The sequence below is a fragment of the Wasmannia auropunctata genome, unplaced genomic scaffold, assembly GCF_000956235.1.
Source record: "Wasmannia auropunctata unplaced genomic scaffold, wasmannia.A_1.0 LD336076.1, whole genome shotgun sequence".
Classification (NCBI taxonomy): domain Eukaryota; kingdom Metazoa; phylum Arthropoda; class Insecta; order Hymenoptera; family Formicidae; genus Wasmannia; species Wasmannia auropunctata.
Window position 1 is genome coordinate 6,486,709 of NW_012026814.1, and position 16,228 is coordinate 6,502,936.

Here is a 16,228-nt window from a genome sequence, read left to right on the forward strand (position 1 = left end):
CCCCATACATTTCAAGTTTACGCTCACTGCCACTTTTTATATTTTATATTTCTTTATTTACAAATAGGAATTTGTACAGAGCACAATATTAACTGTGTGTACTTGATAATAATTGTGTGCGAGCTAATAAAAGAAGTCCACATTATAGAATTATTTATAAGTATCGTCAAATAAACGAGTGTTTATTTAAACCATAGCGATCTCGTAGATCATGTCCCTACAATATTCTCGAATTAAGCGGATCGTCCACTCGACCGGCGATTAGACTCGCTGAAGTCTCGGTGTCGACGATGAAATAAAGGAAGGGGTGCAAAGCTGTAAAGGGTTCAGGTCCGGCTCTCTCGAACAGACCATTGCCTAAAAAAGAAATTTATAATTATATTGCGAACTTTTGCAGAGAATTATTTTAATTAGATAAATATTTAAAATGTTCATAACATTTAATAATATTTTTATATTATTTTTATATAATATTAAAAAATATATTTAATTTTTTTTTAAATAATTTCGTATTTTACATATTATAACAGATAAAATAAAAAATTACGCGCTTTCCAGAGCGACATTAGTATTTGACGAAAAAAATTTGCAACAAAAGTATTTACAGATTAAATCTATGTGAATTATAGAGCTTAAAAATCTTCAAAGTTTTTGATAGCTTAGCTGCCCACAATACATAGCTAATAGTTTATGCTATTCTAGTGCATTGCAGAGGAATTAGGAAGACGTTTAAATTATGATGGAAAAATACAAGAGATATTGATAGTTAATGTGTGCGAGCTTGCAAGAGATCAAGGCTACATATTTTGTATACATTGAAAAAAAAATTATACATGTGTTATACAATTTGTTTATAAATGCAAAGTTTTTTTAAAGTAATTGCAGAGCCGCTATAGGATTTTAGATTTAAAGCAATAAAATATACAACGATATTACCTGTTTTAAAATTAAAAAAAATTCTTGATAACAATTCCCGTTTGAGGAATTGGCGTTTTAATTTAAACAGTATTTTATTTTCTTGTCTCTCAAAGCGGCAAGCAGATGTAATGCATCACAGGTCAATCTTCAGATTTCTAGATGTTCGGTTCATTGACTTCTAATGCGCGCGTCCTTCCTTTCACTGAGTTGACAAAACTTCTTACTCTCGTATTTTTACGACGGTTAGTTTTTACACGAAAGAAAAGAACGTAATATCATAAACGGAGAAATATTTAATGCAGTGAAAAGGATATTTTAATTTTTTTAATCACCACTAGCTCGATAAAAGTTTTTATTTGACTGTTATTTTAACGTTATATGTCAAGTAAAGAATCCCGTTATACTACTTTGAAACATAGTTAAATGATATTTTACAGAAAATTGTAAATAATAATTTAAAAATAAAAATCTTTTGTTTTCTAAATATTCCATTATTATAATTTGTATTTATTATAAAAAATGACACATACGCGACAAAAATAGTCGAAAGAATGATTTCATAGAAACGTTGCAACGCCACAGCGATTCAGGAATCCTCAGTGAATGTAAAAAGTGATGGCGCAAGGTCTTTTTATTGACTTCCTTTACGGACTCGAGCAGGATATCAGCAATTAAATTCAGTGAACTGAACAACAATACTGAGAATATTTCCAACAGTAATCGATAGTTTTGCTTGAAGCTTCGTCTATAGTGGCGTGAAAATAGATATTGCCTAGCTATTCGTCCTCGAAACTCTCGCAGTTCTCGCAGATTCGATCTATTTGCATTTCACGATTGCGTCATAATTTTTCGAGATTAAATCTTGCAAATTACGCGAAATTGATAAAAATAAGTTGCATTTTTATAGAAGCATTTAGCTGAATTGTCTGTTAAATTAACCGTAAATAACTTGCAATTTAATGCATCATGAGGAGATAATGACTAATACTCGGCATAATTATCGTGAAGATGTAATTAGCAGCTAGACATTCGTCTTCGATAGTTTCTCAATCTTAAACGAGGATCAAAAAAACGTTGCCGCGTGTAATTCTGCAAATGTATGATAACTTTGACAGGGTGTTTCGAAGCGCGGAAGCGGCCGTCATCGTTAATGACAGTCGGCGTTAAGTAATGAAGATTCAGCGGAACGTGAGAAAGAGCAGCGACGGAGCAGAGAGGCGGAAGCGAAAAAGGGAGAGAAAAGAAAGTGAAGAAACGACGGACAATGAGTGGCGGCAGTAGTAACGGCCGGCCGTCGTGCGGACGCGTGTTCACGGCGCGTAGAGGGGCGCATTGTCGCCGCCGTCGTTTACAAATTATGTGCGCAAATTATGTGCTTCTGGAGGGCACTCGTTCGCGCGCGCGCGCGAAACTTTGTAATTTCACTCGTTAATACCGGATATTGCGTCAACGTAATTATTTCTTCGAACATTATCTCCGACGCCCGGCGCGCGGCGGCCTGAGAGTCGTGGCGTCGCTCTATTCCGCCGTCCCGTCTTGCCGTTTGTTTCCCTCTTCCACGACAAATTGAATCACCTGCGTACGCCATTCAACGCCGGTCAACATCCGGCGGTTGGCCGACCGCACTCGAGACGTATATGAACCGCTCGCTAATTTCGGATGCTACTCAAGGTGATTCAATTTAAACGTACCGTGATTACTCCGTATCAAGTTCTTAAACAGTAATATAATCGCGTGAAGCGACGTCAGGAACGACGAGCAGAACGTGATGAAGTAATGAATAATAATAATATAGCAAGTAACGTGTAAAATATATAATGTACATATGATAATGTCAAATATATGAAGAGTCGATTAAACTAAACTCGGTACAGTTGATCGATGAACGGATACTCGGGTACTTGGCTCTCGCACTGACAGCGCTATATTATTATACTTACAGGCACAGGCGGAAGCAATTTACAAGCGGCAAGAGAAAAAAAAGAGGAAAGTAAAATATATATTTAAGAAATAATAAAGGAATACCGCGAATGCTAATGATTATACCACGCAGCGCGCGAAATTATATAAATTGGATTCTTAAATTCAGGACGTCCGCATTAAGGCGCGAGGGATGGCAATTACACATGCGTGGAAAACGGTTACCGTTACGGGGTAATTGAAAGGAGAGTGCGATAGTGCATGAAAAGCGTAAAGAGAGTAAAAAGGACCTGGCGGTAGATATCGATAATAGTCCCTCCGAGGTGAAACGACATTAGACGACTCACGAGAATGGGTCCGGTCGGGCTTCATATAATTCCTTATATTGACCCCTATACTCTGCTGCACGTCCCTGGCGTACACGCCGAGATCGGACGTCATGGGCGATAAATCGGCCACTCGCGGCTCGAACACATCCAGAATTCCCAGCTGCGAAAGGAAAACAGGCGAAGGAAGGAAGATCACTTAATGAGATTATGCAAACCGCGACGCAAATATCGACGCAAATATACACGAGTCATGCACGCATACGTGTCGATAATAATCTTGATTTCTCGATCTCCTTCCTCAATCGCAATCCTTCTGTGCTCACGAAACGTTAAAAATGTGTCTTTTCTTAACGATTTCAGGATTGTTATACGATGATTAAGGAAATAATTTGAAAATAAATGAGCGGACGACGTAAGATGTAATTTACAACTCTGCTCAATTGATGTTCAACAAGTGTTGTAGGTCTCATTATGTCGTATGAATTGTTATCAATGAATCCTTGAGGTAGAAGTTCTTTGAATGAGAAAACTGTAGAAACTATATAGAAAACTATATGCGACACCTTCACGCGCGGTTGGCTGTAGATCCGGAATATACTTTTCTACTCGCTGCCCACATTTAGCATTGGTAGGACATTAACGTTAAAGAGGACGACATATTATCCACTTACCCTTTGTAAAAATGGCGTCAGCGTGACGAAACCACGCAGCATGAACGAAGGTATAGTGGCCCTGACCCAAGTAGGCTGTAAGCACTTCCTCAACAATCTCAATGGCTTTCCGCTGAGATCCCTCGCCAGACGATGCGTGTCCGTTTTATCCGTGGGCATGAAAAGTATAATGTTGTATCGAGGATCCTTGAATGTTAAGAAAATAACAGGGATTCTTTGTATTGTTCAATCGTACTTGAGGCTACTTTAAAAGTAGTTATGTCTAATTTCTAAATTTCGTCAACTGCACATTGACCAAGGTTATTTATTAAAATAAATCCTTTCTTTGCCAGTATATAAAATTTTAATTTAGGAAAAAGATAATAAAGATTAGATTGAGCTTATTTAACGTAAATTGTAGACTAAGATTGCGCAACTTTCGTTTTTAAAAATCAGAAATGTTTCAAAAATTTAAAGAATAATAAATCAAGCATAAATTAATTCTATCAAGTTTTGAAAAAGATGGATTATAGATACTGAATTTTCACGTAGACTCACGTCTAAAGGAAACTCGAGCGCGACAGCCTGCAACGATGGAAAGTACGCGAAGGGCAATACGGCGATGTATCTCGAGGCCGAAACTGAGGAAAGATCGCAACCGTTCACCAAAAACGACATCTCCGCCGATGAATCTCCGATGGAGGACTCACCCGGGTTTGCTATGTTATGTGATTTCCAAATTTCTAAATTTTGCATCCAGATACCTTCATCTGTAAAATATGTAGAAAATCGAATCCCATCAGTCAGTTAGTTTTCTATACGAAGAAAAAATGTTTTCTTATTAATCTCATATAAATATGCAATGTAATTTCATATATCTTGTCGCTGGGAAAAAATTATATATAAGTATACAAATAATGACTGCATAATTTACATATAAGTAATTGCTATAATAATTTACTATTGAAATTTTCCTACAGAATAAATTAAGAAAATTGAATCTGTCTGTGCATGTCGGAGTTCTCGATTCATAGTACGAGTGACATATATTCGAAGAAAATATTCATTAGCTAAACGTACCTGGGTAGCTAGAGAAGTATCCACGCGGGCTTCTCGCCTTGCGTTTGCGAAGATTCGACGATCCGTCCGTTGACTCATCTTTAACGGTATTGCTGTTAATTATATCCATCAAGTCCTTCTTCTTTCGAGCCATCGAAATCATATTTTCGTCCACGAGAGACGCGATCGTCTGGTTAGCCGTGGAATTCATCGTAGAATTCGTGACCGTGGCGTTCATTCCAGCAGGATTGCCCGACGTCACGTTCGTTGCTGGGACAGGCGGTACCCCGGTCGTCGCAGAATTGACCGCGACAGCGCCGTCAGTATTGGTCATCGTCATCGTGGGGAGGTCATTCGCAGCGGTCATTCCTGGAGTATTCTCGGCCGGAGCGTCTGCCGACGACCCGACGGTACTCGATTGCGAAATAACGCCGTTCACCGTCATCGTTTCGGTAACGGGACTCGGGATGGTCACGTTCGCGCTATTCGAGATCGCTGGTACCACAGTAGTTAACGAATTCATGGTAACGGTACCGAAGGTCGCGTTGGGAATAGTCGTGTTAGCGGGCGTCATGCGGACGACGAGCGTGCTCGCAGCCGCCAACGAGTCGGTACTCGCGTCCGCGACGATCGCGGCCGCCATCGGCGCGTCCGAACTCGACATATTCATCGTCGTCGTTGCAGGTATCTCGGTACTCATCGATACCGTCACGCCAGCGTCGGTCGCGGCTGCCGTTGCCATATCCGCGCCCGTCGACGCTTGAACGCCGTCATTAGGAACGTTGGCGCTCATTCCGGTGGCACCGCCGGCGGCGACTGTCGAGGAAGTTTGCGGACCCTGATCGCCCGCGACCACAGTTGTAGTTGGAATCGTTTGACTGTCCGTGTTTATCATCGGCGTAATTGTCGTATTCGGCGAACCCGCGACAGTTTCCGCGCCGGCGGACGGAGTTGGAGTCGGCTGAACACTTTCGCCGGATGTAGTAGTCGTCGTTAAGGAATTTGCCGATTGCGTCGTCGACGACGTGTTTTGGACAACTGTGCCGGCGGTGGTGACCGGAATCAATGTCGTTGGTACGTCGGTCGCACCCGTTGGTGCCGTCGTCGTGACAGTTTGCTGAGTAACGCCCGCTGCGGTCGATGGAACGACTGTTGTTTCCGCGCCAGCCGGAGGAAGCGTCGTGATAGCACCCGTTGATGTTGTCGTCGTCATGTCCGACACATTCCCGGTGTTTACCATCTCAGCCGGGAGCGTGGTCGAGCCAGTCGTGGACGTCGGAAGTTCTTCCATGCTAACGGTAACATTCGCTTCTTGCTCAATACTCGAGAGATCGAAGCCGTAAAACCTCAGAATGTCTTCATACTCAGGACGGAGTCTGGTGTTCTCTCTGCTTAGCGTCAGCCCGCCCAGAAAGCCATCGGCGTTAAGGTAGCTCTTGAAATCAATACATGAAACATTGATGCAATTCAGTGTGTGTAATTGATTACTTATAACACTCTGATCTTTATAACAATTACCAATTTTCGAAAATAAATACATTCAATAATAAAAAATTGGCAAAAGTACGCCAAATCATGTGATTAAAGTAAAAATTAGAGTAATTAGATTTGTACGAAATGTGATAGTTAAAAAAAATGTCTAAAAGACATCTTTCGGGTGTCACCAAAATATTCACAATGCGCGGGATCTTACTCGCAATCGTCGGTGAATATCCCTGAAACCGATCCTGGTAACATCCCGGTTGGCTGGTAGGCCTAAGGCCTGGGCGATCTGTTGACTTCCTCTACCCGCGGATCCTTCGTAGAGCGCCGCCAGCACAAAGGCGACCCCCGTGGGCGAGAACGCGACGTTTCCGCGCGTCGAGTATTGCTGAAGGATCCTCACTCCGAGCTCGTTGACGACGTCGGTGATCACGTCGACCGGACGCTGCGTATCCGCGCGATACCACGGGGGATCGTACCTATAAGCGAACGCGGACGATACTGCTGCAACAAAGAATAGTATCAGTGCATGGGAAAATTTTAAAATTCATTGCGTAATTCGACACGTTACGTATGTACGTATCATCTGTCTCTCTAGATTGAAGTCTTCCCACGAATAACGCTGTCAGTTTTTTCACGAACTGCAATCATTATATCTTAACATGATATTCTTCTAGAAATCTACATGCAAGACAAACAACTTCATCTTTACTGCTTCTGTATAATTCACACCAAAATAAAACAAAATCTTTTTATTTATCTATATTAATTTATTGCTTCACTGTCGTTACGCGGAGAGGCTTCAATTTTCAAGTTCGTCCGAAGACGATCGACGGAAATAATCCTCTAATCTAAATCGCAGAGTAAAATCGAAACGGTCTTACGTACGCTGCAATATTACAATCAGGTGCAATGGCTTTCCCATCGTTTCCGGACCGCTTGCTTCCTTTACGATGCTCCGATCGTTACGTTCGAGCCGAAGACGGAGACGTCCGCGAGACGCGATCCAGCCGGTTCTAGTCTTAACTCTTAGGATTAGCCTTAGTCGTCCGCGCTCTACGTCGGGACTGGCTCGCGTCGGAAACGCGCGGATCAGATACGCTAGGCTAGCTGCCTAGCTCGCCGGGGCCCGTGGCTCGATTAAGACCCGTCTCAAGGGGCCCGTCCGAGGCGCGCGAGGCCCGCTCGAGGCCCGCTCTTGAGGGGGCCCGTTCGAAGACCGCCGATTACTACCGCGACTTCTTAAGTGGCTAAGGTCGTAATCCCCGTTAAATTGCGCACATAGCTTCCCTCCTCAGCCGTCAATTTCTTGCCCTACCTTCTCTTCTCGTCTCTATTCTTTTAGACGCTTCTATCTTCCAGCGTTTCGACAGGAAGGGGAGATCTCAAGTATGTCGCTGCATCGCCGCGTTCATCTCTCCTTACGTTTATGATCTTGAGTATCATTGCGGAACGCTGAAATATGTGCGTGTGTATGTGTGTGCGTGTGTGTGTGTGTGTGCTCTATTCTCTATTCACAATCCAGTGACAAAGTTATTACGATATTCCACGTTAAAGTATACCAATGAATAACCGGCCGAAGGATGTTTTATTACGTAACTAAATGTCCTCAGGATATCATTTGGTCACATTATTACAAGCATCGTTGATTAAAATCAAGGAAAAACGTGTTCATTACCTGCGGTAAATTTATAGCTTTACTTAATTAACAAAAAATCCAATTATAATCAAAGACGGGTATATCACGCTCTCTCGTGTGTGGCAAGACAGTTTTTTTCTTTTCTTTTTTTAATACTTCACGTGCCACTCGCTGGTGCACCGACCCCGTTAATCGGGACACGTTAATCGAGCGACCCGAAAATTCCTCTCTCCTTCGGCAGCGATCGCACGTCTATCCGGTCGGCCACAAATCTTCGAAAATATGCGGATATTATCGCGCGCGTGATAACGGTAGTGGCGATCGGTGGCGGCGACGGCGGCGGCGGCAGCGGGCGGCCGCACAGAGGTGAAGGCGAGGCGAGGATCTGCTTTCGACTGATCCAAGTGGGAGTGGATCTTCACGAATGAGGCATTACGTAATATCGCGGTGACTTTTACCGCGCGCCGCGAACGGCTGCTGCTGAATGCGCAATCCAGAATCCAGGATCTGACGCGCGGACCAACAATGGGACGCTCGCGCCTCGCGCCCGCCGCGCCGCGCGGATCATTATCCTGCGCGCACGCCAAGCGCGATACCTTCGCGTGCGTTCCTTCTTCTCGTCCTGTTCCATCGCGTCTCGGTTTCGCGAGCGAAACCGATTATTACCGGTACCGAACGGGGCGGTCGATTGGCGCGGGGTCGCGTACGTATATCCTCCTCTATCCCTGCCCACGATATTCATCGTTTCGTTCACCGAACGTTTTTGAACACGCACGTCGGATCGGAACAATCCCAAAGTGATAAGCTTTGACGATGATTGATGTGCGATTTGCTCAAGTCAGCTTCAAACTGTCCGAGCGATAAAAGATGAACCCATCAATTTGGACGTAACCGTACAACAAGGAACCATATCTGCCGTTTTTTTTTTTTTAATTTGTTATTGTTTGTACCGCAGAAGGTGTTCGAGGTAATCATTTACATGTGAAATTGGAGCCAACGCTTGTCGGACAGTTATAAATAATTACTTTCAATATAATGAAAAAAATAGTCTTACTTGTAATATATTTCTAAAAAAAATACTATAATAAAAAGATTCATTTTTTCAACTAGTTCTCTCCACTACATAATTACGTCTAAACGATCGAATCTGTTTCAAGGATAAAAACTAGTATAATTTTACTAAGCGTAAAAACGTAAACTTTACATTGATTTACAGGCAGTTTTCTAAAATTTGTTTTAACTATAAAAAGACGTATAGACTACTATAAAGGAATCTATGAAAAACAGCTATGTCGCCTAAGTATATAACTTACATTCAAGCAGTCGTTACATGTAGCTCGAGGAATCGCTGTGCTCATACGAGAATGGTCCCTGTAATTAACATTAGGTACAAGCAACGATAAAATCTAATTACGTATGCAGATGTTTTAGCCGACGGTGAAGCTATTTCGCGGAAAATATAGAAGCATTTAATCTATCATCTGTCCACCGCTGTGTTTCAAGAGAGATTCAAGAGACAAAAGGCTGAATCAACTTGCGCCGCCTCGACACTTGGCGTTTGTGCCAGCAAAACTCGGTGCACAAAAGAAATATCGATCCGGTCACGCCTGAAAGGAGCGCAATAAGGAGTTTTATACCTCCCACGAGGTGTTATTACATCTCCCCGAACGGCGAGAGGTACACTGCAAATCCAAGTGTGTAAATCTAAATTTTTACACATTTTATCTGTGTTTTACACAATTAAATGCATATTTTTTACACGTTTACATATATCATTGTAAAAATATGCATTTAACTGTGTAAAACACAGATAAAATGTGTAAAAGTATAACATAAATATATAATATAAAAATATAAGTGTATAAATGCGTAAAAAGTGACTACAGATTTACACACTTGAATTTGGAGTGTACCGCGCGCAAAAAGCAAAAACGCATTACCCATAAAAAGCACGAAAAATATGCCTTGCATATCCGCGACGTTTACTTTGCGCTCCTCTACGCCCTGACTGACCAGGCTTTCCGAGCATTTGTCTTTCATCGGTATTTGCTCCGTTATCCACTTGTTCATTAATCCGGACTCGTGCATGCGGTGTAACCTGAATGACGAAAGCTTATTCAGTTGATAATTGGCTCTGACAAAATAGCAGATTAGCAGATACAAGTGGGAATTATCACGGAATTACGATCACAAAATTGACGATATCGAAGATGAAACTTTACGATGAAGCTCAACAGAGTTATAAAATTGTTTGTACCGCTGAAAGTGTTCGAGACGGTAATTCATATAAATTGAAGCCAACGCTTGCCGGACATTTATAAGTGTAAATTAATTTCAATTTAATAACAGAGAGCATAGTCTGATTTGTAATTCACGTGCAATTTACATATCATTAAGAAAAGAAATTGAATTTTTAAAAAATTTAAAATGTCATAAATCAACAGTGACCACTTTGACCATCGTAGGTAGATTTTGCTTACTCAGCGTTGATGATTTTTATATAAGGACTATCTTTTCCAATAATCATCGCTATAGGCTCGTCCATAAATTCATCAGTGCTCAAAGAAAAGGCGCATCCCTCGGTTAATAACAGGTCGCTTCTCATCGAGAATCTGCACGGGCAATGCATCATTATCGTCATTCCTATCGGACGGACTAATTCATTCTATACGTTCGGTTATGCAGGATGAAATATTAAAAAGACTGTATCTCCATTTATCACGAAATTCTTCAAGAAAATAATTATAGCGTTCAATAAGCAAACGATACGTATAGGAGAACATTTACTTTATTATTTATTTTACGTAACTTTTTCTCCAGAATTTTTTGTAAATTTATAAACGGCGGAGAGGTTTATAAAAATGTCCTTATTCTATACACGTGTATTATGAAATTACCTCAACGTGCTTCTCCAGTCGATCAACACGTGCTTGCCCGCCTTCACCCGCTCAATGACATCCACTGCTTGCGTCGCATTATGAATCTGGGCACGTTCCAGAAGAATATGATACTTTTCTTCTTCGGCGTTCTTTAGATACTCCTCTAAATAGCTGCCATTAGGAAAGCCCCAGGTTAAATGCCTCTTATGAGCAATAAGATCATCCACGGTCAAGATGGCAGTGTCCATATTCGGGAATGTCAGGAATGCGACCAAGCTTCCGGAATAGGTCGCTACCACGACCATCACGACCAACCACCAGACAGCGACCAGCAGGCGAGCACTATCGGAATGGGGTAAGTACATTCCCCCTAAAATCATTCGTACGCACCCTTGTATTTCTCTAGAAAGGGAAATGCGACTCTTTTTGTGTAAAAGAAAATGAGCGTAAGACGAAACAATTTTTCTTCGACAAAAATATCAAGAAAAAACTGATAATTTGAAAGAGTAATAATTCATATAATTATGAAGAAATATAACAATAAAATTGTGACGGATACATAAAAATATAATAGTAAAATTGCGACTGATATTTATAAAAAATGTGTTGGTAAATCTGCACACATTTTAATAAAACGCGAAATAAAAGTACCGCTTCCAGAAATAAACGGATGATTTTACCTTGCTGAAGAAGGGCCCCGTAGACGTACCATATGCATTGCCAGGAGGAGTTGAGCCCCGCGGACACCCTCATGCTGCTCGGACTGTACTTGTGAATCAGGTACAAGATCGGGCCCATTATAATAATGGATGCTGCCAGGCAGGCCCACGTCTGCAAGCAAATCTAGCCCGCTTGAAGACATACGTGTATTATACATACACGCACGTGAAAATAGATTCGAGGTAACCGAGCTATATAAACTGAGAGAGCTGTCAATCCGCCGTTTAACAAACTCAATACTAAAGTTACTTCCATCCGGATCTCATCTCGCGATCGTTATATTAATAAGTTTCCACCTTTATTTACTTTTTACATTTATGAAAATTAAACATCATAAAAGTTCCACATCTTTATATGATTCTCACTTTGCGAAATAGATCATTAATTTGTCTTCTATAAATAAAATCATGACGTCACATCCGATCCAAAACGCTAAATTGATAATATTTCTAACTTGAGTTCTCAATTCTAACAAGATTCGAAACTTGTTTTATCCATCTTCTTCAGTACACTTTTTTTAACTATATATAACTATTTTTAAAAAATAAATTACAATGCTATTTTAAAGTGATGCTACAGTGCAACAAATACGTATAATGGAGATGCAATATCTTTATACATTCTGGCGCAATGTATGCATTATATTTCAGTCGTCAGAAACATAAGGATGCGCAAGGTTTACCTCTTTGGTGAAGGGCGCGGTAAACAACAACGCTCTAGAAAGTTGGCCCGGTTTTGCAGTAAGAAAGCTGTACGTCTGCATAAAAATCGGCAAGGTAAAATTGATCTGCCCTTTTCCGTGATCGTTCACGCTGTACGCGCAGGCTGCAAGTAGGACCTTCTTCTCCACGATCATATCTATTATCTGCGGCGGCATTTCTCTCGTTGTCGCCGTTAGCACCTAACATTTGAAAGACTTATCGTAAACTACATACAAAGATTAGATTTCAGCTGTACGTCAATTGAAATCGAATATAAACTACGCAGTTTGGGACTTTATACGGAGATCGTAAAATTAAGTTGTACGTAATTAATATACGGTTTAAGCACTTTAGATTTTTTTATTATTTGTGTGATGAGGAAAGAAATGTTTTGTTTGCGTTACGGTAGATTCGGTGAAACCTAAACTTTAGCTTTACCACATCGGCTGCAGTCTCGTTACGAGTGAACTTGACGGTTCGATTGTTCGCCGGGCTGAGCACGGTATACGTGAAATTTAATTTCTTTCCCAGATATTTTATAACGTCGAATATCAGCCCGCCGTATTCCTTCTCGCCGGAGTTGGTCAACGAGATGGTCTGCCACGGCGGATTCTGGAAGGACGGAATTGTCGGAATTGATGTTCCAATCGCGCGCCGCAGTTACACGGGGAACGGGAGCTTTACATACGTGATACGTGGCGACCGGTATGCTGATCCCGCGGAAACCGTGCGCGACATGCGGAAAAAGGGCGTCCGTCAAGTTCGCACCTAGAACAGGAATCCACGTGCCCGTATCGATCAAATGCGCGACGTTCTTGCCGTGAACGAAAAAGTTTCCCCACGTTATGGCCGAGGCGAACCGCCAAAACAGACATTTACCGCAGACGCCGCCCGTAGCGAAATTATCCTCGATAAGCTTTATCTGCGGGAAATAGAGCGCGTGTGAAGAGCTTCCATCGAAAGAATCTCGATGGTATAGATACAATTTCTCACTTGCATGGAGAGCTCAGTTTTTCAGGAATAAAAAATTTCTTAAACGTGATATTTATATATGGACACTACAAACGTAATCTTAAAAAAAGAAAATAGAGAAATTTAATTTTTTTAATCTCAGGAATTTAATCAATTTAATTGGTATATGTGTGTGCAAGAAATGTACGTAATGCACAGGTTTTCAGAAAAGCTGCAATCATAAGATATCATTTCTATACCAATCCGAATTCAACATAGTATCAGAAATACGAACTTTGATATTTTTGAGAATTTCTCGACGTCTTTCGAATTTATTCAATCGGACGAGTTCGAACTCCTCGTCGCTCATATGACTGTACAACTCTATTTCAGTCATCAACGATATCTTTAAAGCATTACCCAACGCCGCAACTAACTCCTGGATATGGCATTTTAAACTGACCTAAAAGAATTTCCCTTTTTTCTTCAAAATATAAAGAAAAAGAGAGAGAAAGAGAAAGCGATTATTAAAAAAAAAGAATAATTAACGAATTACATTGCAATATGTTTCGCTGTCGGTCGCATTGTAAATGAAAGCCACGTTACTGCCTTCCGACAATAAATCGATGAAGCTGGTGATGTTCGAAGAGTTTCGTACTACGCTGTCAGTGACAACGTACAACCACTGGCTGTCTGGTAGGGCCATATTTAAAGACTTTGTCTAAATATATCAAATTCAAAATTAAACTCGAGAGAATCAGAATACACGAAATAAGTTGTATCCATAATTTGCAAGGCTCTTTATAATAGCATCTCGCACTTGATATAAAGCACGTGCATGTATTTTTCAAGATTTACATTGCAGAAACAATTCTATAGCCAGTGAACCTAATAAATTATGGGCTATTACTCTATTTTCGCTTTAAATTGATGCTTATGTAAAAACGAAAAAAAAATAGCTTTCTGTTCATCTTACAACTTCCATAACGTCAGCCACTGTGTCTAATGTGACGATTACGAGGAAGCACTTTCCCAATTGATCCACGTGAAAACTCTCAAGCATGTCTTTTATGTAGTACCTTCTGCTACGTTCGGAATCGGCGTGCTTAAAGGCGAATAACGCTCTCGAGAGCAAGCTAAATTTCTTGTTTGGCAACGGGATCGATAGGGCTTTTGTAACTCTGCCGATCGTGTCTCTATCTACAAGTCGTGAATAAAACGTTCCGTTTTTAACAAAGATATTGAGAATAAGTGATATAGAAAAAGTCGAAGAAAACGGCATAAAGAGAAAGACAAACGATTAACGCTTAAATTGTATCACCGAAGGTATCGTCGTGCAGTATGTTGACATTGTTCCAGAGCAAAGCGTCGATCGCTTTTATGTCGAAGAAAATCTGAGATAATTCTTGGCCCGGCGATATTAAGGGAATACTCACACCCTCCGTATCAGGAAGCCGTGGACAGTCCTGGTCTTTAAACAAATAAAATAAAACATGCGATACTTTATGACTCTCGCCAGCTCGTGTATTTCACAAAGTCTCGCGACATAATAAAGCACACGGCATTAAAATCTCTATCAGATGTGTACGCATACCGTATCCGGTTTAAATAAGACGAAACGTATCACGTATGACGTAACGCGATGCATTTTGGCGGATGACACGGTAGATAACAAAATTAAGAAGAGCAAGATAACGCTGATTGCAAATACCTAGCGTATTAGTCACCAACTACAATTGCGCGATTCAACGCCTAAATTTATATTCGTCTCAACGGGCAAGTATAAAAAAAAGGAATTTTCACTGAAAGTCTCTTTACACGTACCTGTTATCGCTAAATGTATGAGCTCCTCTTTACGCGCCGCTTCGTGAAGGCTCCACATTTGATGACACGTTGCCACGGATAAAAGCACAGTGTAATCTTCACGTGTATTCAATGTAAAAGTCAATTTTTAACTTAATTTCTTTAGCTTCATTAAGCTACGTTTAATCGCTGAACACATTTTCGTGTGATAATCCTATATGTCTACTGTCTATACTGTACTCTTATTAAATATTTGCACGCAATCACTCTTGTTATATTCCGGATAAAATAATCCAAAATATATTGAACATATAACGCACAGTATAAATAAAGATGAAGCAGTCAACGTCACATAAAAAAAAATAATTGCAAGAATATTTAAATATTTGTTCAATATGTTCGCTCTTACCTCGGAGATTCTGCACTTTCGTTCCGCGAAAAACGTGCACGTCAATGTCACCCATATTCATCTCCTCCTTCGTAACTGCCGCGATGAAGCTGTAAATATTTTTTACCATGTCGCGATACTCGACCTTGTTATCGAAGAAACTCTTGTCGACAACGACCGCTGAAAGAGATTAAAATAGTGTCGACATTAAAGTAGATATACAAAAAAATATATGCGAAGGAAGAAGAGTCATCGGTACCCATCGAGGCGTTGGAGGACATCAGCGATGGAAAATCATTGAATGCGTCACCCGAATTCAGAATCCACGCGAGGAAGAGGACGGAAATCATGTCCATCGACAGATCGTATTGGTGCCCGTCGCGGCAACCGGTCGATATATAAGCGAGGACATTGCTCAATGATATATGAGTTCATTACTTTCGCCGATTCATTATTATTGCATTAACCGAAACTTTGTCAAGCCCGGGTTCGGTCGAAACGCAATCGTAGACTGGGAGCGCGCGTTCCAGCTCCGTATAGTTTCTATCGCGAATCAAGGAAAAGATCGATTTCTTTAATAACTTATCGAGGAACGATCGAATCTCATCACAGCTTGGAACGGAAAAGGAAAGGGGGGGGGAGGAGAGGGTGCATCATTGGCCTACATGTGGGCGAAACTAGACTCAATTGGAAAATCATCACGGGAAAGTCAAATGCGTCAAATATTCGAGCGATTCCCTTGACCCGGATACTAGCCACCTATAGGATACAAACCGCAAAAAGTACGTC

The 16,228-nt window shown here is 41.1% G+C and overlaps 2 protein-coding genes across 4 annotated transcripts; both read right to left on the reverse strand.

Moving 5' to 3' along the window:
• Nucleotides 1-33: 33 nt before the first annotated feature.
• On the reverse strand, nucleotides 34-7,365 carry LOC105449367 (flocculation protein FLO11). Of its 3 annotated transcripts, none has more exons than XM_011688555.1 (7): nucleotides 7,247-7,365; nucleotides 6,570-6,859; nucleotides 4,898-6,311; nucleotides 4,376-4,587; nucleotides 3,839-4,024; nucleotides 3,186-3,327; nucleotides 34-357 (listed from the first exon to the last, which is right to left on the reverse strand). In XM_011688555.1, exons 1-7 carry the CDS (start codon nucleotides 7,281-7,283, stop codon nucleotides 218-220), a joined length of 2,421 nt encoding a protein of 806 aa, XP_011686857.1. In that variant the 5' UTR covers nucleotides 7,284-7,365; the 3' UTR covers nucleotides 34-217. The 3 variants fall into 3 exon arrangements, with proteins under 3 accessions (XP_011686857.1, XP_011686856.1, XP_011686858.1); XM_011688554.1 differs by having other exon boundaries at nucleotides 3,129-3,327; XM_011688556.1 differs by lacking the exon at nucleotides 3,186-3,327.
• A 1,580-nt stretch (nucleotides 7,366-8,945) lies between these two features.
• On the reverse strand, nucleotides 8,946-15,961 carry LOC105449369 (glutamate receptor ionotropic, delta-2-like). Its single transcript, XM_011688558.1, has 15 exons — nucleotides 15,699-15,961; nucleotides 15,461-15,619; nucleotides 15,073-15,168; nucleotides 14,570-14,719; nucleotides 14,225-14,448; nucleotides 13,805-13,969; nucleotides 13,544-13,711; nucleotides 12,986-13,219; nucleotides 12,736-12,909; nucleotides 12,279-12,497; nucleotides 11,557-11,707; nucleotides 10,895-11,246; nucleotides 10,478-10,609; nucleotides 9,938-10,095; nucleotides 8,946-9,604 (listed from the first exon to the last, which is right to left on the reverse strand). The coding sequence occupies exons 1-15, from the start codon at nucleotides 15,793-15,795 to the stop codon at nucleotides 9,507-9,509; spliced, it is 2,577 nt and encodes an 858-aa protein (XP_011686860.1). The 5' UTR covers nucleotides 15,796-15,961; the 3' UTR covers nucleotides 8,946-9,506.
• Between the last annotated feature and the right edge of the window lie 267 nt (nucleotides 15,962-16,228).